This window comes from Sander vitreus, chromosome 5 (assembly GCF_031162955.1).
Source record: "Sander vitreus isolate 19-12246 chromosome 5, sanVit1, whole genome shotgun sequence".
In the NCBI taxonomy this organism is placed as follows: domain Eukaryota; kingdom Metazoa; phylum Chordata; class Actinopteri; order Perciformes; family Percidae; genus Sander; species Sander vitreus.
In genome coordinates, this window is record NC_135859.1 from 15,444,217 (window position 1) to 15,469,625 (window position 25,409).

At 41.5% G+C, this 25,409-nt stretch overlaps 1 protein-coding gene across 2 annotated transcripts; it reads right to left on the minus strand.

Moving 5' to 3' along the window:
- sv2ca (synaptic vesicle glycoprotein 2Ca) lies at positions 1-25,330 on the minus strand. Of its 2 annotated transcripts, XM_078249695.1 has the most exons (12): positions 24,733-25,330; positions 9,666-9,846; positions 8,462-8,613; positions 3,324-3,457; positions 2,772-2,861; positions 2,209-2,319; positions 1,993-2,081; positions 1,388-1,552; positions 1,159-1,292; positions 742-948; positions 369-528; positions 1-184 (listed from the first exon to the last, which is right to left on the minus strand). In XM_078249695.1, the coding sequence occupies exons 1-12, from the start codon at positions 25,328-25,330 to the stop codon at positions 1-3; spliced, it is 2,205 nt and encodes a 734-aa protein (XP_078105821.1). The 2 variants fall into 2 exon arrangements, with proteins under 2 accessions (XP_078105821.1, XP_078105822.1); XM_078249696.1 differs by lacking the exon at positions 742-948.
- Positions 25,331-25,409: the final 79 nt, after the last annotated feature.

Consider the following 25,409-nt stretch of genomic DNA (forward strand, 5'->3'; position numbering starts at 1 on the left):
TTACATGAGGACATTCTCCCTGGTGTCAGGCAACCGGAGTGCAACCAGGCCTCCCCCGACGAGCACAGACGAGGCCATGAGGATGGGGATGGCCTTTGTGATGCCAACAAGAGAACCAAAAATCAGGTTCCCCAAGACTGCAGCCAATTTACACAGAGCATTGCAGAATCCAAAGCCTGTTCCTCTGAGGGGAAAATAATCAGGGACAGGAGGAGGTAAAAGGTACACAAGAGAGAGAGAAATGTGTTAAAGTTGACTGAATCACCCCTGTGTGTTATGTGTATGTCTGTTCACTTTATGTAAATCCCTCCACAAGTCTAAACAACTATGTAAACCAGTATGTAATCATCTATTGTTTGTCTTCTCACCTCCTGACAGTAGGGAATGACTCAGTCGTTACCACATCCAGGGAGTTCCAGGCAGAGATGCTCAGGCCGTTGTAAAGGCACAACATGAAAATCATCATGGACTCACTGGTGCCGAACCACAAGAAGAAACAGCTGATGCCTGAAAGGACCATGGAGCCACCTGATGGACATACAAACACACAGAGCAAGAGTTAGTGCACCTGAAACTCTTTTTTTTTATATGTTCCACTGAATTATAGGGCCTAATTAAAATTGCCTCTCATACTCAATGATGGATGCTACATCCATACCCTGAATCATTTCAACATCTTGCACTCGATGTGAAAAAACCAATAACATAAACATGAACCTCACTCTTACCCTCCGTTCTTACCTAACATGGACAGACGCCCAATTTTGTCCATGAGAAGGGCAGACACAATGTTGCCGGGCAGAACAGCCAGAGTCCCCAGGAAGTTGATGAAGTAAACCCAGTAGGCACTGTAGTCATCATCAAACGTCATCTGGCATCCTTTCTTGTTGTGTGTGAATGTGCTGTTGATCAACTCTGTGCCATCTATTAACTTGGATTCATCAATGTCTGCCAAAAGAATGCAAATGAATTACATTTTGCAATAATAAAACAGAGTCAATCACAACGCAGTATACTGTTGTCTTGTCTCTGTCTGAAAATTGTATTTGACACGTTTATACCTGATGAATCTGAGAATCAAAAATGACAAAACATCCCACTCTAGCTGTGTATTTATGTCAAAGAAATCGTTAAGAATATTGAATCCTTATATCTCACCTGTGTTGAAGAAGAAAGCATCAATGAAAGTGCAGTTACGGAAGAAGGAGCCCACCGATGTCACATCATCAAAGTAGCAGTTACGAAAGGTAGAGTCAATGAAGGTGACGGACCTCAGCTTCATATTGATGAATCTGAAGAAGTACAGTTACATTCTACTTTAAATATTCTATCATAGTATAATCGTCCATCCATCCCCTAAGCCTGCTGGTAAGTTTACTTGTACTACCGGTCATTGATGAAGAGGCCATTTTGGTGTATCTGGTTCTCCAAAGTGAAGTTGAAAGTGAAGTCTTCAATGCGTTCATTATTGTGCAGCTTCACTTTGGAGGCATAATCATCTGCCTGAAGGTGTTTGATGACATCAGGGAACCAGACTGACAGACCATAATACCTGCAACCACAAGGATACAGGGATATCAGGATATCAAGAATTGATAAATTTATCAGCCAACCTATGTTGATTTTTATACTGAGATCTGATGAAAACATGGACGGATACACGCATACATGTGCGATCAGACAGTAGAAAACCAGGATACACTTGTGGTTTCTGTTATATTTTAAAGAGTGTTTTCAGGGTGTTTTTTTAATCTCTGGCTGCTTTCACTCCTTCTATCTTTGCTCCCCCTGCCCTGAGACACCAATGGACCAGTAATTGATCCACAGACTGTGATTGATTTCGAGACCTCGCAACTTCTGCACAGCAGAGAAATCAAGATGACAGAAATGCAATGTGGTCACAAGCCTGACTGCCTAGTGCTATTATCTGACCGGAGAAATTAGACTTGTCTGATTTTTCTGTAACACAAATGACATCAGGAGGAAGCTCACCCGAACGACAGCGTGAACCACACTACGGCTAGTCTCATCATGTTTTCTCGCATAGGGTAGTTGAAGCACTTCATGAGATTCAGATAGATCTAGAGAGATAAGAGACTTAGTATACATCATGTGATCAAGACAAATGTACGGTTGAGGCAGTGGACAGAAATTAGCCTAAAAAAAGATAGCTTTATGCTGCATTTGAATAAAAAGACAAGTAGTTACCCCATGTATTTCAGTCTTTATTCTGAAGAAAAACTTGGAAACTCGGTTGCCAGACTCTGACTCCATTTCCACCAGTTCATCCAGCTGTTTGGGGATTTTGATCCTGTTTACCTAAGAAAGGAATCAAGAAGGAAGAAGGAATACATGATCACAGTATAATACAATACTCACATTCAACATTAATTGTTTGTGATTACGTAAGCAATATCATGGAAGTTCCTTGTATTATGGTTTTTCACGTATTTATATTTGATTATCTTTAGTTTCACACAAAATTGAAAGCACATGATAACTGTAATGAAAATCAATGTAAACAGTGTGTACTACAGTACATGATCAATTCAAGAAATGTGTTGACTAAGAGGCTTTCCCAAAGTGGAGCTCACGAAGCAAATAAGCCTGAACGACACAAAACAGCTTTCAGAACCTTCATAATTCAGATATGATCCTGCACTGTCAAAGCGTTAAAACCTGTCCCAGCGGTGGCAGAACATAAGCCTCTTTGCTTCCTTAAGCATCAGGAAACCCTGCCAAGACAGTGCACAGCAGAAACAAACACTCACGGTGAAGACTTTCTCCGGTTGCCCACGCGCTCGCATGTTGGTGTCATGGATCTGTTTGAGGATCATCCAGGCTTCATCGTGCTTCCCCACCTGACAGGAGGGAAAGCGGAAAAAAAGAGAGAAGATAAATTCATGGGATCAGCACTGGTCTCGCTTACTCAGGGACAGCAACACATCCACATTTGATGGGCCAAAACGATGAAAGTCACGACAACTGTGACTCATTTTACTTGTGACTTATCCTGCAGCAGCAAACCTACTGTCACGAATTTCCAGGCTTTTATTTGCACATATAAAGCCTCCTCCAGGAGTTTTAGATGACTCACACTGTTTGATCTGATTAAACATCTGTTGGGAAATGTCCAAGTACTCTCAATTTACCTGATGTACTATTCTACAGATGTTGAATGTAAGAACAGATAAGCACGGTCAGTTGGTGACAATGACACAGCATTCTTGAAGATACAACTGTTATAGTAGATTCATGAGGGATTATAACTGTTTCAGTGTAAATATTTCTTAAGCTGTAATAATTTGGGAAAATAGCATTACCTCAAGGTAGAACCTGGGACTTTCAGGCATGAAAGTAAGTGCCACCACAGCACACACACAGGGCAGGGCACAGACAACCACAAATACCCTCCAGCTGTGAAACTGGTATGCTGAGCCCATACTGAAACTCCAACCTGTAAACAGTGGCATACAACACCAATGACAATCAGATGGATGACATGGCGGAATAGGAAGGGAGTGCATTTAAATACTTGATGAAAACATGACACATGACAAGTGCTTAATTTTAATTTTCTTGCAAACACTGCTGCAATAGTGGGTAACATTATGTTGGATGCCAATAAATTATATACTGTATAATATGTTACATATGTCTGACGTATTCTTATTGAATGTTGTCTTTTTGTCCATGCAGCTTATCCGTGTTTGGCACATTGTCATGAGTTTGTGAAGCATTGATAAAACTCACAAATCCAAGTGCTGCCAGACTTACTCACAAATGCTGGTAATTGCTATTTAACATACTATGGCACTACTTTCTATCTGGTTGTATTACTCATTATTCAGAGTTAATATTTAGACTTAAAGCCCTATTTCATTTACATTACATGGTTCATCTTTTGTATGGCATTGACTTTATTTTGCTAGTAAAGATATATGTTGTTGGTGCCTTACTATAATGTAAAATATTCAAGCGATCCTGAAAATAATTATTTTTCTGCAAACAAAATTACTGTTAAACTCTTTGGTCATAACTGCTTGGTTCTTGGACTAGACCACAATTGTGGTCTGATGAATATGTGTCTGATGAAATATACACTAATGCTCAGTGCACAATTTGAAGCCAGCAGGTGGCTATTTAGCCAATCTTCAGCTCACAGGGGCATAATAAAAGCAAATACGATTACTTAATAAGTCTCAAAATGATGCTTTGAGGAAGCAGTGACTAAATAATATTAAATGTAGTGTATATACTACCTTATCAGAGGGGGGACTGGGCCAATTGATCTGAGAGGCTGATTCTAAATGTTGTGTGTGAAACTCATACTCCGAACACAAAATAAAAGATGGCTTTTTAAATGAGAGCGCTCAGCGGCCATAGCAGAGTGATATGTAAGCTCTGAGATGAATGGCTCTGCAGAGGGAGCTGAGAGGAGTGCACAGGGACGGGTTAATTGAATGTGTAGGAAAGGAATTGAGCGTTTTCTGCTAAGTTAAATCTCGTTGCACCTGATCTCAGCCCACAGGCACTCTCCCAGACTCATCAATCATTGTAACATGCACACATACACACACACAAATACACACACATGCAGAGACTTATACACTCTAACAAAAGGGGGAGATGCAAACAAAAAAACTTGCATTGACAGAGAAAATGCAGATGACACTGACACGACTAACAAAATGCCAAACTCACACCCACACATACACACATGTAAATACACAAACATACATTCAAAATCCTTTTCCTTATGCAATAGGAAACCTAATAATGACATAACAGTATTGCTGCAATTTAAAGAGTTTATTGTTTGCAGTGTGCAAAACTTACATAAAGATAAATGTTACATAAACATGTATGTGTAAGTATGTAGTTACATAAAGCTTGTGACGGTAACTCAAAGAATAACTTAAGTATACAGTATATATAAAGTAATGCCTGGACCAGCCAGGATGCAATCACAAACAATGTCTCATATATGTAGATCTGTAGTTATTCTCTCATTCACTTCATTTTTTAGAATGTTTTTTGGGAGGAAGCATAGAAAGGGTTTTGCCGTGTTAGTCGTGACCTCCCACGTTCCTCGACAGATCGTGCTTCATGAAGATGCTGCTCCAAAGGGAATAGCACCATTATCCATCAACAGTCGTAGGAGGGGAGTCAGGGAGTGGGGAGGGGGTTAACACTAATGGTTATGCCAGAAAAAGGCTGCTTGAAATGAATCTCACAGCATATTCAAATCCGGCTTTGAAAGCAATTCAAATCTAAATCTAAAAACAACTATTTTCAAAGGGGGTGGGTGGTTTAAATCCATCCCAGAAGAGACCAGACCTACGTAACAAAAATAAAAAAAATAAAAAGAAATAGGTAAACTTAAGCAAAAACTGCAAAAGGAAATAAGCAATGATTGGCTTTCACTTTCATGGTGTCTTTTGTTGGGCAAGAGTAATGACTTTTGTAGACAACGTCCCGCCTGTGTGTATTTCCACTTTCTCAGAGTCCCTTTATTTATTTCCTTGGCTTTTTCCGTGTATGTATGTGTGTGTGTGTGTGTGTGTGTGTGTGTGTGTGTGTGTGTGTGTGTGTGTGTGTGTGTGTGTGTGTGTGTGTGTGTGTGTGTGTGTGTGTTTGTCTGGAGTGAGTCAGAGTTAGACAGAGGAGTAAAGAGAGAAAGAGACAGACAGAGTAACATAGAGAAAAAGGGAAGGAGTTGTTCAGCAGTGATTGCCTTTTCTACAGAAATGTAGCGTGGCTTCCTGCCCCTTAGGGTTACTGTTTCATGCATGCCATTGGAAATCTCATTACAGGGATTATGTACATACAGTAATTGACTAAGTCTATGGATGACTGACTCAGCAGTGCTACACTACTCCCAGGCCTAGATAGATAGATAGATAGATAGATAGATAGATAGATAGATAGATAGATAGATAGATAGATAGATAGATAGATAGATAGATAGAGAGGGAAGAATTATGGATGGATGGATGGATGGATGGATGGATGGATGGATGGATTCAGCCAATACAGACAGATTTGAAGACTTTACGAGCTTTAAAAAATACTTTGACATTTTGCCAGGCTAGCTGTTTTCACTTGTTTCCAGTGTTTATACTAAGCTAAGCTAAGCAGCTGCTGGCTTCAGTTACATGTTCACTATACAGATATGAGAGTGCTTTCGTGGTTTACAGAAAGCCAAAATCATATAATGCCATACATGCCTTTCAAGTAGTAGAAGCAGAGGAGTTACAATTAATTGACAACAATGTGAAGTCGACTGGAGGGTATTTAATCTTTAATCTGTGGATCTGAGCAGTGTCTAATGAGGTTACTCTCGTGGTGGGCTTTCTTGGCAGCAAGTGAACTCCTCAAACTCTCCTGTCAATGTAATGAGGATCTGTGCCGAGCAGACCTCCTTTAGGGCCCCAGCTGTGAGTCTGGCAGGGGGCTTTTGGGAGACATTAGGAGTCAGCGAGTGGAGAAGATAAATGAGTGCCCTAATGGTGTATTAAATGCTAGTGTTGAGGCACTTGTATCATAACCAATTTATGATACCTTTAGGCTTCGTTCAAAGAGATAAAGGTATCTCTGCATGAGGCATTTTGGCCCACACATCATAGCGCTGTTGTGGTTGCAGACACTGCAGCACTTTAGGGAAAACATAAAAACCACTGGTGAGCACTGGAGTATGCAAAACACGTAGTTCCCTCTGAGAAAAAGAGAGGCAGAGTGGTAGTGAGTGTCAGAGAGAATAAGAGCAGAGTAAGGCCACTACCATCCCTTCAATACGATATCAGCAGATCTGACAGCAGAGTTTCGTTGTGAAGGCTCGTTATGGTTTCAGAGGGTTTTGTGAGTCCTCCACCAGTGTGCTTCTGTACTAGCCTGGTTCTACCAGACTCTCGTACATTTCATTTGTACAGAGAGTCTGGCCTCTCTCCATTGACAATTGTTAACTTCCTTGAAGGCGGGTACTCTGTTGAAGTTTAAAACTATTGGATCTGCCCAGAGCCACTCTGGATCTGCCATAACCAATCGTTAACGTTTGGTCGTGACGTATGTCATGCGCATGTGCAACAAGAGGGGAGACTGTCAAGGCTATTAGCCTTAGCACCTAGCATTAGCCTAAGCAAACTCCTTCACCACTAACAGAGCGAGCTGGAAAATCAAACTTTTCCTGAACCCCGTGGGAGGAGGGCCACAACATCATGGCCACCAACAAAACTCAGCAAAGATTGTCCTTCCTCGGGCTTTAACTTCTGGATATTCGGCAGCGTTGCCACAACGGACCGAATGGCTTCGCTCGCATCTTTCTCCGCCGCACACGGCCTTAACGTCATCGTTCTCAGCCACTCCCTCTGTTCGCTGATTGGACCGGTAAAGATTTGGCTGGAGAAAACCCAAGACTATACCGCAAACCCAGACGGGCAAACCCAGACGGCGGAGCCAGGCTACTTCTGTACAGCCATGTGAGCGGATCTACAGCTGTGTGTGTGTGTGTGTGTGTGTGTGTGTGTGTGTGTGGGGGGGGGAGTTCACCCAGATGACCTCTTACAATTATTGCCTTCAATTTCCCTTGAAGAAGACCTGTATATGGCTGCACCCCAGTACAACATCACCCATGCCACTTACAGCAACACACACGCACACACACACACACACACACACACACACACACACACACACACACACACACACACACACTGGCTCTCCCTCAATGACGTCACAGGTTGGCTAAAGCATGGTCTGGCCATAAATCACCTCTAGCTGTAGCTTTGTCCTATTAGAGCAAGGAGAAAAACCTAATTATGCTTGATCAAGAAGAACACTCTGCAGAGACAGAGAATGGAGAGAGAGGAGAGGTAATAAAAGGAAGGACAGAGTTAGACAGAGAGATGGGGAGAGTACAAAACAGGAGGGGGGGGCAGTAAAAGGTAGGGATAGCAGGTTAAAAAAAGCAGGGAAGAAGTTAAAAGAATGTGAGTAGGAGAAGAGGACAGGAAGAAAGCTCATTCCCTTCGTTCTGTTTCTTTTCATGATGAGTGCAGCTGATATCTAATGTCGTATTGTCATAAATCACAGCTTTCTCTCCCCCACGGGCCCACCCTCACATTTTCAGCATTCGTCTGCTCTATGGTATCTATGCGTACGTTAATCACTTAACGTAAACCTCTGCCTTTCTCAGCCTGCACCCACTCAGAGCTATTAGGTGATTGATTCCAATGGCAGGGAAAACATGCACCTCAACCCACGGCCATGGGGAAGCCTTACAGTTTTGTAAGTTGTAGTCAAGCCAAGCTTCTCATCAGTGCTATACTTAATTCTGTCACGGCTTTTACTCAATATAACATTTTTATAATTTATAATTGGCCTTTTCTATTTATTAGGAAGCACAATCCCTAGCCTGGCAAAATAGGCGTACATTACAATATTTTCTAACCAATAAACTCACCATAGTGTGGTATGATGGCCCAGGCCATAGCAGATGCATAGATCTCTCCAATCATCCAGAACATACACAGCCAGCTGAGATGTTCTCCTCTTTTCTCCCTGGACAACACCTCTGCAAAGAAGGAGAAAACGATGGGCACAGCACCTCCTATCCTACAAGAACCAGAGAGAATATGGAAGTTAGTGGGAGTAGAGGGAGAAACCAGGACACGTTTGCAGTCACAATTGCTTTTACATCACTTTTTTTGGTTCCTGTCTGTCAAACTGTGAAAATTTGATTATCTATTCAGCCTTTAAAGCTTTTTTTGGATTGTTTTCCATTAAAATAGAATAAACTGAAGGTTCATTACTAAGACATCAAAGGAGACCAAATAAGCAAAAAATAAGCACAGCTAAGCATTTTTGTCCCCACAACTTAGTAGAAAAAAACCCTCAGTGCCAGTTCCTGAATGATTCAGAGGCACAGGTCACGTTGGCAGTTTGGACAGCCTTTTCAATTACTCTGGAGGTCTCTGGGGAGAATGGTGCAGATGCAATTACTGAATTAGCTCTTAAAGGAACAGTTGCACTGCCAAAGACAAGGACATAATAAATCACATTCTACACCATGTTTCTATGTATAAAGAGGATGACTCACTGTCTGTCTCTGGTAGAGTTTACATTTTCACAAACTCTGAAACACACTGGTTATTTTTAGAGATGATTACAAAAATGTATATTGAAGTTTTCTTTATGGAGTGAGAATGTCACTGGCTATAACATCATAGACTGGCTGTTCATAGTTGTTACTGCTCTGCATTGCAGCAGCAGTAGAAAATATCCATTTATAACTCCAAACCTTTTGTGGAAGAGTAAGAGAGAAAACAGGCTTCACGTAAGCATGACAGGACATTTCTTCAACAATTACTCAGTGGAATCTACAAAGGCAGTAACAATTGGGAGAGACATGCCTACAGAAACACTCCTCAAATAGATTGTTCCTCACAGAGATGGATTCTTTACTCTCAGTGATTTAGCCCTGATGCATACGTTGATTTTGGACATATACTGTTTTATGTTCAGATAATGTGACAATCCTGTTGCTACGGAAGGCGATTTTGAAGTGCCATAGCGTAACAATTTGACTTGACTTTTCACAAATCGTTTAAACGGGTGGCTTGTCATCTTAGTCAGCCCTAGAATGACCTCCACGTTATCAGACTTACCCAAAGCCAGCGATGAGACGGCAAAGGAGGAAGAGGCCGTATCCCTGAACAAAAGATGACAGGAAGGCAAAGAAGCCATTCGTGGACATGCAAATGAGGAGGCACTGTCTGCGGCCCACTTTGTCAGACATCCCTCCCCAGAAGAACGCTCCAACCATCATCCCCAAGTAAACAACACTGCCTGGAAAGATAAGGGGAGAGAAGGGTTTGAGTTTTGTTTGCCTTAACATACAATACATTACCTCAGAACTCTCCATTTGCATATGTTTGTATGAGGTCGTATGTTTTGGTGTCTCAGACTACACCAATATTTTGGGAGTTTATCTCATTGGTTACCTTATGGAGATGGTTTTAGTGCCAGTCGTCACATCAGGTTTGAGTGAGTTGCCTCCCGCAGACTTTTCTCACTTATGATTTACTAGATTATCTTCACAAAGCTCTTAAGAGACACCTGCAATAACCAATTTTTGGCAACCGGGAAGCAGCGGAAACAAGTTGTGAACAGAGCATTGACATATCATTCCCTTAACAAACTTAACTTGCCTATTTACACATCAAGCAGATACGGTTTATTAACTGTGTAGTGTTACTGTGTTACTGGCCACCTTTTTTAAAATGCTTTATTGGTCAATCAACACCACAACACTTTTACACAAGACGCAGTTGAAATGTATCTCTTCGCATATCCCTCCTAGATACCACACACATGCATTTTTGTTTCAGAGGGGTCATCATGCAGGGTCAGCCATATAGGTTACGGTGCTCCTGGAGCAGTTTTGGGGGTTCAGTGCCTTGCTCAAGGGCACCTTGGCAGTGCCCTGGAGGTGAACTGGCACCTATCCAGCAACCAGTCCGCACTCATTTAAGTGAAGTGGAATGACATTTTAAAAATATCCTCCTCACCCCCCCTCCTCAAAGCCACCCGACAGTGACTCTTTGCCAAGAAGTGTTTTAGAAATCATGTCCTCTAAATGTGCCTTTGCTGGCAAATGGTGAAGTGTCAAATAAAAATATGGAGCAACATTAAGCATGTGCCTCCATTATTGCTGAATGTTTATCAGTGAATTGGAAGTTATGGTGAATGACTGACTGACATATGCAATGTTGAACTTATAGATGATCATGCCATTTTAAAAAGGGAAAAATATACTGCTGTTAGATGTTAGTGCTGATATCACTCAAACTTTTTTATAGATAAACACACACATTCCCCAAGTGACATATTAGACCAATACATCTAACAAGAAGAGATTGCCACATGTAAAATTTCTAGATTAAAGATACAGCATCCCTGCTACTCTGACTAGATCCTAAACATGAGAGATTCAGCAGACTGTTGGCACTGAACACATGGCTTTCAACTTCATGTACCGTCCACTCTCTGCGGTTCATTGATAATTTTAACTTTTTCTGGGACCGCAGACATCTTTTTAAAGCAGATGGACTTTTTCTTAACAAGCCAGGAGTAAAGCTGTTCACCTCTAGCCTACTTTACTTTCTACACCACACATCTACTCCCTCGGCCAAGGACACGAGACAAGATAAATCAACACAAACAAAACAGTAGGAAGACACAACAAAGTGCAACAGTGATCCACCACAGCCCCCACCTGAGCAAAGATTTGACCATGGAGGACCACAGAATGGAGACAAGAAATCTCAACCCCCCTTTTCACCCATCCAACACTCCACAAACCCCCTTACCAACACCGACGCCTTTGAGGATTCGTCGCTCTCCCTATCCGCCTTTTCCCCTGTTTCCCCCTGCCACATGTTGGGGTTCACTGACCGGATGGAGCAGCTGGTAGATGCTGGAATCAAGTTTGCCCCACTACCTTCTCCCATCATTCGCCCCCAGCATCAAACTGACCCTGTTTTGACTGAACCGCTGAAAGTAAAACGCCAGGCACCTCTGCCCCCTCAAGGACGGCAGCGAACTCCTTCTCACCAGACTGATAAGTATGCTTGTGTACAAAATGAAACAAGCTTTAACTGATATGTGCTGGGCCCAGGCTGCATGCCTAGTGGCACTCATGACTCTTTCCAGGACAAGCCTGGGCCCTGTGTATTCAATTCTTCGTCAATGAATGTTGTGATAGGTAATAGAAAAAGAATGGTGAATCCGCTAAGTAAGAAAAAGAAGCACTTAACTGCCAACTTAGCAAATTTAGCATCCATTCCTCGTCAGCCACAGCCTGTCCCAAAAAACGAGACAGATAATTATTTTAACACACTAACATTAGCCTTACTAAACGTCAGGTCTTTGGCGGGAAAATCATTTTTAATCAATGATTTTATTATTAAGCACAATCTTGACCTCATGTTTTTAACTGAAACCTGGTTAGACTATAATAACAGTGATGCTGTTCTTATAGAGTCAGCTCCCCCTAACTTCAATTTGCCATTTTGTTTAATGACTCATTCCAATGTACTCAAAAATCGTATATATCTCAATATCAAAATCAAATATCTTATGGAAACTTTGCTTCTTTTGAATATGTGGCTCTTCAGCTAAGGTCCCAGTCTCGACCTATATTTCTAATTATCTACAGGCCATCTAAATACTGTGCATCCTTCTTTGACGACTTTAGTGAACTGCTGTCTATAATCTGTATTAACTTTGACTGTGTAGTTATTGCTGGTGATTTCAACATTCATGTTGACAACCCCCAGGATAGAGGGACCAAAGAACTGTGTTGTATTTTTGAGAACTATGGACTGACTCAGCATGTGACGGAGCCCACACACAACAAGGGGCACACTCTGGACTTGATTATCTCGAAGGGTTTGAACATTTCCAAGGTTGTGGTGACTGATGCTGCTCTCTCTGATCATTCCTGTGTTTTCTTTAATGGCACTATCTCTGTGCACAAAAGTGTCCAAACAAAGTTAATAAGAAAACGGTATATCACTGACAACACCAGTGAAACATTCATTCAGTTTTTCTTGTCCACACCCACCCTCTCAGGGGTCTCAGTCACTGAGCTTGTAGACAATTTCAATTGTAAAATTACAAATGTTATTGATGCCATTGCGCCCACTAAGGTCAAAGCTGTCTCTGGTAAGAAAAGATCTCCTTGGAGAAATGTTATACTGGTAAGAACAGAAAAAAGAGAGTGTCGAAAAGCAGAACGCAGGTGGCTAAAAACTAATCTCCAGGTTCACTACAACACCTATAAAGAGAGCATTTATAATTTGGAACTGAGGAATGCAAGGCGGTCCTTCTTCTCGGACATTATTGCCAAAAACAATAATAACTCACGTGCTTTGTTTGCTACTGTCGATAGGTTAACAAACCTTCCAGTAGCATCTGAACTTTTATCCACCAAGGCCTGCAATGATTTTGCCACCTTCTTCAAAGACAAAATTCAGAAAATTAGACAAACAATCAGTGCTTCCATATCGAGTACAGGGTATGTGTTGTCACAGTGTCCAGGCAAAACAAATTCCAATATGACCCAATTTCATAAGATTAACTGTAAAAACCTGGTGGACATTATACAACATCTGAAAACCTCCTCCTACTGCCTTGATATTCTACCAACGGGCCTTTTCAAAAATGTTTCGAATTATTTGGCTACAGATCTTCTACAGATTGTAAACACGTCTCTTCTCTCAGGTATCTTCCCACAGGCCCTGAAAACTGCAGTCATTAAGCCACTCTTAAAAAAGAACACATCACTAATGAGCAACTATAGGCCTATATCAAACCTTCCATTTTTAAGTAAAATCATTGAAAAAACGGTTTCTCAACAACTCAACCTTTTCTTGTCACTAAACAACAGTTTTGATGCCTTCCAGTCTGGTTTTCGACCACACCACAGCACTGAGACAGCTCTTGTTAAAGTATTTAATGACATCCACTTAAACACAGATAGTGGCAAAATTTCAGTCTTGGTATTACTTGAGCTCAGTGCTGCATTTGATACGGTCGACCATGACATATTACTAGACTGATCAGAAAACTGGGTTGGCATTTCTGGCTCAGTACTAAAGTGGTTTGAGTCTTATTTAAAGAATAGGGACTACTTTGTGTCTATAGGGAATTATACATCTGAGCATACAAATATGACGTGCGGAGTTCCCCAAGGCTCCGTTCTGGGGCCTCTCCTGTTTAACATCTACATGCTTCCACTGGCTCAAATTATGGAAAACAATAAAATAAGTTACCATAGTTATGCGGATGACACACAAATTTATATAACCTTATCGCCAGGGGACTATAGTCCAATACAACAACTGACTAAGTGCATTGAACAAATTAACGACTGGATGTGCCAGAACTTTCTTAAATTAAATGATGAAAAAACTGAGGTGGTTGTTTTTGGAGCAAAGGAGGAACGATTAAAAGTCAGCACTCAGCTTCAAACGATAATGTTAAAAAAAACAGACAAAGCCAGAAATCTTGGTGTATGGACTCAGACCTGAATTTTAACAGCCACATTAAGACAATTACAAAGTCAGCCTATTACCACCTTAAAAATATATCAAGGGTTAAAGGACTTATGTCTCAGCAGGATTTGGAAAAACTTGTCCATGCTTTTATCTTCAGTAGACTTGACTACTGTAACGGTGTCTTTACAGGTCTCCCTAAAAAATTAATCAGACAGCTGCAGCTGATTCAGAATGCTGCTGCTCGAATCCTCACTAAGACCAAGAGAGTGGATTACACCACTCCAGTTCTGAAGTCTCTACACTGGCTTCCAGTGCCTCAAAGAATTGATTTCAAAATACTTTTGCTGGTTTATAAATCACTAAACGTTTTAGGGCCAAAATACATTTCTGATCTGCTACTACACTATGAACCACCCAGACCTCTCAGGTCATCTGGGACAGGTCTGCTTGTTGTCCCCGGAGTCAGAACTAAACAGGGCGAAGCAGCGTTTAGTTTTTATGCTCCACATATCTGGAACAAACTCCCAGAAAACTCCAGGTCTGCTGCAACTCTCAGTTCTTTTAAATCAAGGCTGAAGACCTATCTTTTTGATGTTGCCTTTCTTTAAATAACTGTTCATTTCTTATACTGAAGCTGCATTGTTGATACTGTATAACAATCTATATAAGCATATAGAGAGAAATTCCTATTTTATCTGTTTTTATATATTTAACTGTTTTAACTGCTCTTCAGTGTTTCATTTCTTATACTGCACTGTAACTTTTCTTCTCGTATTTTATCTGTTTTTGATTTTTTAATCTGTTTTCATGTAAAGCACTTTGAATTGCCCTGTTGCTGAAATGTGCTATACAAATAAAGCTGCCTTGCCTTGCTTTGCCTAAAAATTAGTGCACTGACTGATGACAATGAACCTCACACCCTTTTTGAAAATCCTCTGCTCCTGTAACACTCTAACATTGATAAGTAAATACAGTGTGTAAAGACTGAAAACAGGCTCTGATCAATGGGGAGACAAATGTGAACAGTAATGTGGGGTGAGTTTACAAAGGGGCCTCTGCTCTCTTGTAATCTCTCTCATCACAAATGGGATCAATGCTCCAACAAAACAGCATTGATTTCTCTCACTGATCATCATGATTCTGCTCTGGAGAGAGGAGCCTATTATTACTGCTTTAGTCTACATTGTATGTGGCATTGTGCGGTTAGCAGCCTGAGCCATCATGAACATACAGGGTCTGCTGCTCCAACTGGATTTGTCTCCATTTAGAATTTATTTTTAGGTTTATGTTCCAGACTAAAACCCTTAATAGTTTACTATAATTGTACAGTAATTTGTTTGTCTTTATTAATATCCAGACATATGCAGACACATAAACCTGAATTTTTAATTCCACACGCAAAGAAGAGAATGTGAAAGTCACAATCATATATGGAGTGACATGACTGCAGTATGGACACTTAATTCATCACATTACAATAATCTTTTTTTTTTTTTTTTTGGGCATTTTCTGCCTTTATTTTTGACAGGACAGATGAAGACATTAAAGGGGAGAGAGAGTGGGAATGACATGCAGCAAAGGGCTGCAGGTTGGAGTTGAACCCAGGCCTGCTGCGTTGAGGAGTAAACCTCTATATATAGGCGCCTGCTCTACCAACTGAGCTATCTGGGAACATCACATAAAAATAATCTTAATAGCAAGATGCATTTCCTGTCTGTAATGTCTACAGTCAGGTCTCTTCTCCTCTGCTGTGCGCAGATATCTGTTTGACTCTCTCGCTTCAGGGGTCAAAACCCGGCAATCTATCACATTTGGCAGCCATCTAGATACTCGCCTGAAGGTACCATACATTTTATTCTAAATTTAATGGAAGTCTTCAGTCTATGCACAGTTCACTTTTGCTTCATTAAGAAAAAGCTAGATATACGGTGCATACTGAAAGGAAACACCCACTGGCCACCCATTTAATTGTCATGCATCTAAACATCCAGAGGCCTTTTCATTTAGTTTGAGCCCTCAATTTTCCATACAAATAAAACTGTTTTTTGTTTTTGTTTTTTTGTAGAGATACTGGTATAACATCTGATTTCTGCTACTGTAATGCCCTTTAAAAAACACAAGAGCAATACAACTGTTGACTAATGAGCACATCCCTCACAGGACAGTCCATTACGTAATGAATTTATTGATGTTCTGTCAGACTTGCTGCACGGTATCGCTGAGCATGACGTCAGCAGTGCCCGCACCAGCAAAGAGCAGAGTAGTGTACTGTAATGTAATATAATCCAAAAATAGCAGACATTATGAGGTCTGTCTCATCACCAAAAGACCAAGAGGTAGTTTGTGTGGCATTAAACTGTCATGTCTGAAAATTATGGCACATACTTGATTATGAGCCACACCCCACCTTCATTGTGATGTCAGAGTGATACAGTCCCATTCTCTGTAGCTTTAAAGGTTGGAAAGCCTTTCATGGGAACCGTTACACCGACAAGACAGACATACTGAGACATTCTTTACAACCTATTCTATCTGAATGCTAAATGTATTTAGCAGTTAGGTTTTGCTGTAAGTACACAAGCAAATAGCTTTTTCTCTTTTTTTCTCACATTTTTCTATAACTTTTAAAATTTTACTCCAAACTAAAAAATGATTCCTCACATGTATCTCTTCACTGGATTACCAAATGTGGATTATGTTTTATTTGTATACCTTTGTCAAAATACACAGATCGTTAAAAACCAATTCAGAATCAGTTGTTGTCCAGAAAAACCAGATGAGCATTTACATACTGAATGTAGGCAATGCATCGTTAACTTTGCTGAAATTGTTTTGGACACAGGCTGAGTTACATGTGGGTGCCCCAGGGAGCACTTCTATTTCACAGTTATACATTAACATTTTGAAGCCTGTATGGGATTTTCTGTTTTTAAAGGTAACAGGTTTTGAGTTATGAAAATAAGGGTCTGCCTATGAATTAAACTCCCATAATACATTGTTTTAAAGGTTATCCAGTGACGGATATGTGTTGTTATTGTTTTATATATATATATATATATATATATATGAATGATGGAATGGGTATTTACTTCGGTGTGGTTAATAAAATTGTTTTTCTCAAATATTTTCAATATAAATCAATCATTTGCATGCTGGTTTTATTATTTCCTCTGTGCTCCCAGTGAATGGGCACTTTTAACCAATTGTGTTCCGTAATCCACTTTAACGTACGTAAAACACACATCCCCCATTAAATGTTTCAACATTTCATTAGACTGATGCTCGGGGCTACATCAGTCAATACTGAACGCATTGGAAATTATATGGTTGGACCACAAGAGCTTCAACCAGAGTATTCTAATTGATGAAACCCCTTCCATTAGTGCTATCACCCAGTACTGCTATGTCATTGATTTAGTAAGGCTATAAGTGAAGGTCCTTTCTCAGGCCTGCAGACTAAGAAGAAGGATACAATCAACTGACTTCAGCTCAGTTCAGCTGAATTTCAAGACCAAACATTTCAATCTGAAACTGCAGAGGGATGAAATGTAAAGTCTATATACAGGAGAAATGTACACTTTCTGAAGCACTGATGAGACACATCCTTGAACGTAAAACTCCTTGAATGGATGCCAACTGGTACAGACGTACGTATTTCACCATAGTGTGAAATGCAGCTGAATTTGGACTTGATGACCCAGATCGACTCTGAGCACCATCAGAAAATGACAGTGTGTCAGGAGACCTCTCAGGCTGAAGCAAAAGGTTTTGCCCCATGACACTTTGTTGAGATGTCAAAACACATCTCCAGGAATGGTTAATATTCAGCAAAATCACAGGCTCACTCTAAACACAAGACAAATTCCAAGGAATAAGATATGAGCTATGAAACACTGCCACAATCATACACACACAAACACACACAGGACCAAACAGTAAAAGTAAATAACAGATTAAGGTATTACAAATACATGTAAACTCTTTTGGTGTAGCGACTGTAAACCAGCCACTGGGGAACTAGATGAAGGGAAGGAAAAGAAAGAAAGATAAAAGAAAATTGAAATTTTAACAGGAGCAAGCAAAAACGCAAGAAGATGAAATATGTGAGTAGCAGAAGAAAGAGCAAAAGCAATGAAGGGGGGGTGACAAAAGACAGAAAAGGATAATGAGGGAGGAGAGTTCAGTAATTGCAAGATAGGGCAGAAGAATGAGAGGGAGGAGGGGAGGAAGGGGAAGGCCCTGGTGCACTGTCTTCTGTCCTGTCACATCCCGAGGAGCCCCCTGAGAGCCGTGGGAGCGCTGAGCTGCATCACGACCTCTTCTCTGATTTCATGCTTTGATGCTCTTCGCTCAGCGCTGCAAACTGCCACGACGTTGCGCAAAACACCCGTCCTGTTTTATTCATAATGATGATACTATCATACAACAGCGTGCCTGGTGCGCGCGCTACAGTGACGCTGTGGTAACTCTCCCAGTTAGATATTTTCCTACGCCTTTTCTCTGTTTCTCTCAATCTCTTCATCGCTACTTTGATCTCATTTTATCTCCTCTCCTCGTCCCTCAGCTCTCTTCCCCTTTTTTGCCTCTCATCCCAACCTTTTCTCCATTTCTCTTTCTCTCAGCTTGTGTTCTCTCCTATTGTTTTCCTCACTTCTCATTTCCCTTCGTCATTTCTACTCCTTTTCTCCCCTCTCCACTCCTCTTCCTCTCTTCTCCTCTGTGCTTCCCTCTCATTTATTTGCCTTAGTTTCATCTTTGCTCCACTGTCATCAGCTCCTTTAAAGTGAACAGCGTGTAATCACATTTGTACTACATCGTGTCAGTTTGATTGGATTCATGCCTCCGTCTTCTGCCACCTCCGCAGGAAAAGAGATTTTTTGTCATATTTAAGTCATATCAGTGGGGGCAGGATTTCAATGAAAATAACCCATTGTGGGGCTTAGAGTGCAGGGTTTAAAATGACTCACTCAGCATCAGTAATGATACAACCTTCATTTTCGTAAAAGACTGTGGATAATTCGCATGAAATATATGATGCCATGAACCCCTGATAAGAGTGAGCAGTTAGACATTGGTTTGCTTGTGGCAGAAATTGCTGGTGGCAGCAGGTTTGGTCCATGTGCACAAACACACACACACACACACACTCAGTCCCGTCACACACTCCTACCCTCCTCACCCACACACACACACACACACACACACACACACACACACACAAACTCAGTCTCCCACACAATGTGAAACTGCACAGTAGTGTAATCTCTGCAGTGACGCTGCGATTTTACTGCAGTTTAGCCATGCTCAGCTGCCCCTGGACCACGCAGCCCCACACAGCTTGTCAACTGGTTCATACAGATAGGAAGAAAGAGGGGGAACGACGGGAAAAGAAGAGAGACAAAGAGGGAGAAGTACTGTGAAAATGGAGCTTGAGAGGAGACGGAGATTGAGGCTGGGACACAAAGAAGCCCAAGAAAGAAAAAGGTACAAGAGATCAGAAGACAGGGAAGTAAGGGTAAAAAGAAGATCAAGTAGAGCGGAAACAAGAAAGGAGGGGGAAAGTATGGGTGGCAGGGAGGGAGAGGGATGTTAAATGAAAATGAGGAGAGCCCAGTTGAGAGAGTCAGAGGGAGAAAAGAGGGGAGTTTCAGCAGGGAAAAGACAGCCTAAGAGAATACATAAGTAATGATAGGTTGATGCGTTCCCATTGTCTGTTGTGTCTGAGATGATAGCTGAGCCTTTCCCTCACACTGTTGGTGTACTGATACCACCAATCTCCCAACCCTCTGCTCCCATTCACCCACACCTCCCTCCCAATTACTCCTGTCTAACTTGGCAATCTCTCTGCTTTAAAGCTGTCCCTCCTCCTCTGCCCCTGTTTATCACACATATTGCATCTTAAAGTGCTTTTTTTAATCTCCTGATTCCTTCCCATATCGTCCCCTCCTACCCCGACTTTCCATCCTTCATTCTCATGTAGCATCAAATATCCCTGCATGATCGGGATACTGGTAGGACCAAAATTAATTTTGTTATCTAATCAGCATTTTAGTCATCCATCCAATTCTGGCCTTTGCGTTTCTCAAACTGCATTATCCTATTACACTCAGCTCAGTCCGTGCAGCTTGCCTCTGCCTGTCATGTGATTAATGGAGCTGCACAATGCAACTACGATGGGAGTCCAGCTCAGGTGGAACTAACCAAACACAGAATGGATATTTTTCGAAACCATGTCATTCAACTTTTTTTACAGTGTGAATTGAAAAGTCCAGTAAAATAATTTCCTTTGTACTCTGTGGTCAAGTACTTTTTGAAACTCATCTGAAAACCATTTGTTTTTTGGGGGGACTGAGGGGATTTTTCGCCTCTGTTATTCCAATAAAATGGCCCGTTCCACTTTTACAGCTAACTTGACAGCCATTGTTGGTCGTACAGACAGCAGAATATCGACTGTAACCTGGTGACACATGTAAAACGACCAAGGTACCAAGTTAGGAGCGTCACCAGGAGGGTGTAATGCAGGTGGAAACATCTGTGCAGCTACAACCAACTAGTACGATTCACTACTGCAGCAGCAAGGACATGATCCCTCACTGGCGGGTGGGTGGCCTACAGTGGTGTAGTGTAATGTATTGTAGTGGGTATACTGTATTGTATATGTATGGGCCTATATATATGGGCCAGAATGGTCCTTTTGGGGGGGGGGGGCATTTCATAGTGGGGGGTCTGGGTGTCCTCCCTCAGGGAAGTTTTGAGCATCAATGACTTAATTTCCTGCATTCTGACACACTTTTATGCACCAATTTGCAGTGGAAATACCTTTATTTAGCCTATGTGAAGAAGAAAAACACAGATGACAATTCAAAATATATCAAAATTATAAAGCAAAGTATGTTGTTACATGTCATTGGGCATTTTGAAGTGGGTATATGGAAATCCTGGAGCTTTCTTAGTATGCGTATACCTGCGTATCACGTAGACTACACCACTGGTGGTCTAGCCCCTGTGCCCTGTGAAAGATATTCTTTATTGCCACCACCAGACCACCACAAAGATGACATCTTATTAAGGCGGTCAATGCAAAATAAGAACCTTGTTGTCCTGCTTGGTTAAATACAGAATATATATGAAATACATGAAAAATGAGACCCCCCTAATTAAATTCATCCACAGCCTGGCTGATGTTTACTTCTGCAATAAATTATTGCCATGGCACCTGTGAAACATCAACTCACTTTGTTTTGTTGGCTGTAATTAAGTGTAATTACTCTGGAAAACTCCAAATGGATACCAACAAGGTCATAGTAATCATGTAGGCTATATGCTCAGACATGCACAACCACCCATTCACCCATACACACACCAATCATATTCACCTCAACAGGGAGGAGCCTCAGGGCAATCAGTAGGAGAAAGGAGAGGAGAATGGGGGGAGGATGAGAGAAGAAAAGAGAGGCACATAGAGAATGGAGGGTGAGAGGGAAGGACAGGGGGTGAGGGTTGGAGTCACGAACAAGGAGAAGCAGAGTGTAGAGCGTGAACGCCTGCAGGACTTTGCTTGGTTAGAGGAAGAAAAGAGTTTGCATGGATACTTGGAAAGAGAAAATGAAGGTGCATCGTACACAACATCTTGAGAGGATTTTAAAGTGACAACCCCACACAGACATATATTAACAAACTCTTTTATCATATCAAAAGTATGAAAATTAAAAGTATGATGATAACATACGTATGACAGGGTGTTTCAATTTCTTATTGTAAATGTTCTCCAACTCTAATCCAAATTTTTCAAACTTTCAGCCACAACCTCTATTCTTAAAAAAAAGCCCTGCCTTATCAATTTTGCATCATGTTGCAGTGCACTTGATATATTGTCATGTCTCACTGTGGCAGTTAGTATCTAAGGGCTGTGTGCGTGAAATAATGTCCTCGCCACTCTGGTACTGACATGGTGAGTCAGCCCCTGTACACAGTCTGTGGTGATGGATTATACACCTGCAGCCACAGGGACTGCTGGGACTCCTTCTCAACACACAGAGCACACAGGGAACACTAGCTACCCTCTTAATCCAGACACAGAGACCAGTGGACCGCAACACCTCATCCATGTGAAACACAACTAGGATAAAGTGAGACACTTATAGTACGAACATGAAAGTACAAAAGTAGTGTGACCCTTTCTTTATTCCAAGTTGCATACTATATAGTAATTCTAACATTGATATCAATATATAGCATGTTAATGCTGGCAAAAGTAAGTATGCTTGCTTACTAAAATAGTTTGCATTTGGATGTAGTTGTGTCTGCATTATTAAATACAGTTGCAGTGTACAGAATACTCTTAGTGAATACTATTTAGTACGTAGAACAATTTACAATTACACCTTTACATCCCAGTCTGCAGGTGGCCAGACCACCACAAAAAGAACTCCTCTGCTGTGCCAAAAACACATTTTAAAATCAAATAGCTAAAATCATTCACTGATGTTTGCTAGCATGTGTTACCACTCGTCCTGGTTAGTTATCCATCATACTGATTAGAAAATGTCTTCTGATCAGGTTGTTTCCTTGAGAATATATATAACAAGGCCTTAAACGTTATGTGACACTTTAAAGAGCATGGGGTCATTGATTAGTTACTTAAAGGTACAATATGTAACATTTCTGCATTAAAATGTCTAAAGATTACTATACCTATGTTATATATTTTGTTGAGTTGTGTACTTACACTATCCTAAATGTTTCCAACAACGTTCAAACCCAGAGAAATATGTTATTTTATTTTAATGACACGGTACGTTTCATTTAGTCGCCTGTCCATGGCCGCCGTCCCTCTGGTTCCGCTAACTCACCGTCAAAACATGGCACTGAGATGATACGTTCGAGAGTAATCGTAAATCATACAATCTCAAAGAAAGAATAACACTCAGTAACTGTTATACAGCTTGCATTCTGCCACACAGCATCATTTTGTCATTGGTTACATGCCACTTACAACACAGTAATACAGCAGAGATCTTATTTATTGATACATTTCAATATTGGTTGATCCAGCTTAACGTAATGTGCTACGTTGACAAGTAACGTTAGCGTTAGCTCATGCTAATGTTCGGTGGGGAACGTTAACGTAATAAGGTTACAACATCGTTCAACACGTTCATGAAGATATTTTAAGTATAATTGTTTTGATCAAGCTAAAGTTACCATTAAACAGCACTGGGCTAACCCATGATTACGTTCGCCAGCTAACGTTAGCTAGCTGTATAGATAGAAGACAAATCTAATGCTAATTTAGCCAGCTATCCCACCCTGTTTTTTCTGCCTCACTCCCCGCCACTAAGGGACTAGTTCAGTCGGGATGAGAGCGGACAACAGCCCCGGGGACACGACGCATCCACAGTTAGCCAGCAGCCAGCCACTCCTATAAACTTAAAGCAATCCGAACCCAGCCAGCACAAACTCCAGCACCAGTTGATAACGATGCTAACGGCAATAACAGAAAGTGTTATGTTCCGTCAAACAGCCCATATCTCCCCAGGCGTCCGAGTCTGGCTGGCCACAGTGTTGTGCTGAAATTCTCCCCCCTTCAGTGGTCTTCTTTACAGTTATGTTTTACCCACAAATGGTGACTGTCCTGTGGACAAAAGGTGAAGGTGGGGAGAGTCAAAAAGCAACACCCGATGTAGCTAGGCGTATCCTCGGCCCCAAAGATACTCGGCAGCCAGCCCCAGCCGCAAAGTAGCTAAGTCTCTCAGAGATGTTGAGTAAAATTACAACAAACCCTTTTCCCAACGGTGCTGAAAACATCCAAAAAGTGACACTGAGGTGAAATATATTGTGATATTGTTAGCTGCTGGCTAATGTTAGCTTGCTTGCTCGCTAACTGGTCAACTAGCTAGCTAACGTTAGCTACCAATACAAATCAAATCAAGAAAACGTAATTATGTGGGGGAAACTGCAGCTATTTTATCAGAATGACATGAATAGACGTTACTAAACGTAACAAGGATAAAACTGTAATGGATAAACCTATCCATGAACAGATCTATTTTAATCGGCAATTGTATTAAACTACACCTCCCATAATGCCACTACACAACGTCATCAAAAGTCTGTGTTTACATCCATTGTTTTGATTGAGAGACCCCTAGCGGCAGAAAATTATATATTGTACATTTAAAGAGCTACTCCATTGATCCAGTCTGTGTTCCACAAAGTTGTTGCACTTTTGCAAAAACTCTGTGCAGCAGAGGTCAAGATGACCTGACCTTTAGGCCCTACTTGTATGGATTAAACGGCAAAAACAAATGATTCTACAATTCCCATAATGCAACTGGACATTCTCTTTTCATTATACTCTCCCTGTTTAACCCACATCTTTCAAACTCCACCCATCCAGTTTGTAACATGGGTTTTTTAGCTGTGTAGTCTCCAGGCCCAAGCTGATAACCTGATGACATCAGTATCTTCATCATCATCATCATACACAATGCAATGTACAGCAAAATTAAAAGGTCAAGAATCAAGGCATTAAAAAACACTATTTAGAATCATAAAAAATTATCCAAAATGATGAAATTCAATACGTATTGAAGGGATTGCACTATTTCATGTTAGCATAAGTAGATGAACGTCCTCTCATCAACATTCAAACACACATGGGGTCCCTTACCTAGCCATCCCGAGCTGGAGTTGGGCACACACATGTCTGTTTCTGCGCTGGGCAGCACAAAGCCCACCACAAACACCTCCACCCCATCTGACATGAGTGCCAGCCCGAGCACCAGAAAGAGCTGCCACTGGAACCGCCCATGGCCACACTCCTGGATAATCAGCTCGTATTGTTGGGCCAGCTCCTCCTCGTCCGCCTGTCTCTCCTGCTCCAGCCCCTTACGGTCCCTTGTGGCATCTGACACCGGTTGACCCAGTGCCACCTGGCCCTCCTTTTGCTTCCTATCTCCTGCGGAGGGGATACCCTGATACTCGCCCTCGTAGATCTCATCCTCATCATCGTGGCCCTCTGTTGCATCACTGGAGCCCTCCTCGTTGTCAGGGTAGCTCTCTCCGTCCTGCCTCGGAGGGTTCCGGTAGAAATCCTCATCTTCGTCCTCCTCATCCTGGAATCGGCTGTAGTTGTGGTGGGATGAGTACTCATCTGTGGCGCGATCCACCACCTTGTTTACTTTCTTTGTTGCATGCCGCTTGGCCTCCTTGACAATGTCCTTGGCCCCCTTAGCCAGGGAAGTCCTGTTATTGTAAGTGTCCTCCATTATGGCTCCACCAGTAGGTCTTCACGGGGGTTCAGAGAATACTTAGAAGTAGAAGAAAGAGGGAAGAGGGGCAAGAGGG

Bases quoted from the DNA above. Each gene is read 5' to 3' on its own strand.
- sv2ca (XM_078249695.1), bottom strand. From the start codon at position 25,330: ATGGAGGACACTTACAATAACAGGACTTCCCTGGCTAAGGGGGCCAAG. The intron at 9,847-24,732 runs GTAAGGGACCCC...TTATCTTTCCAG, and splicing joins CTCCAGCTCGGGATGGCTAG to GCAGTGTTGTTTACTTGGGG. The intron at 2,082-2,208 runs GTAACTACTTGT...TTATCTCTCTAG, and splicing joins TAAAGACTGAAATACATGGG to ATCTATCTGAATCTCATGAA.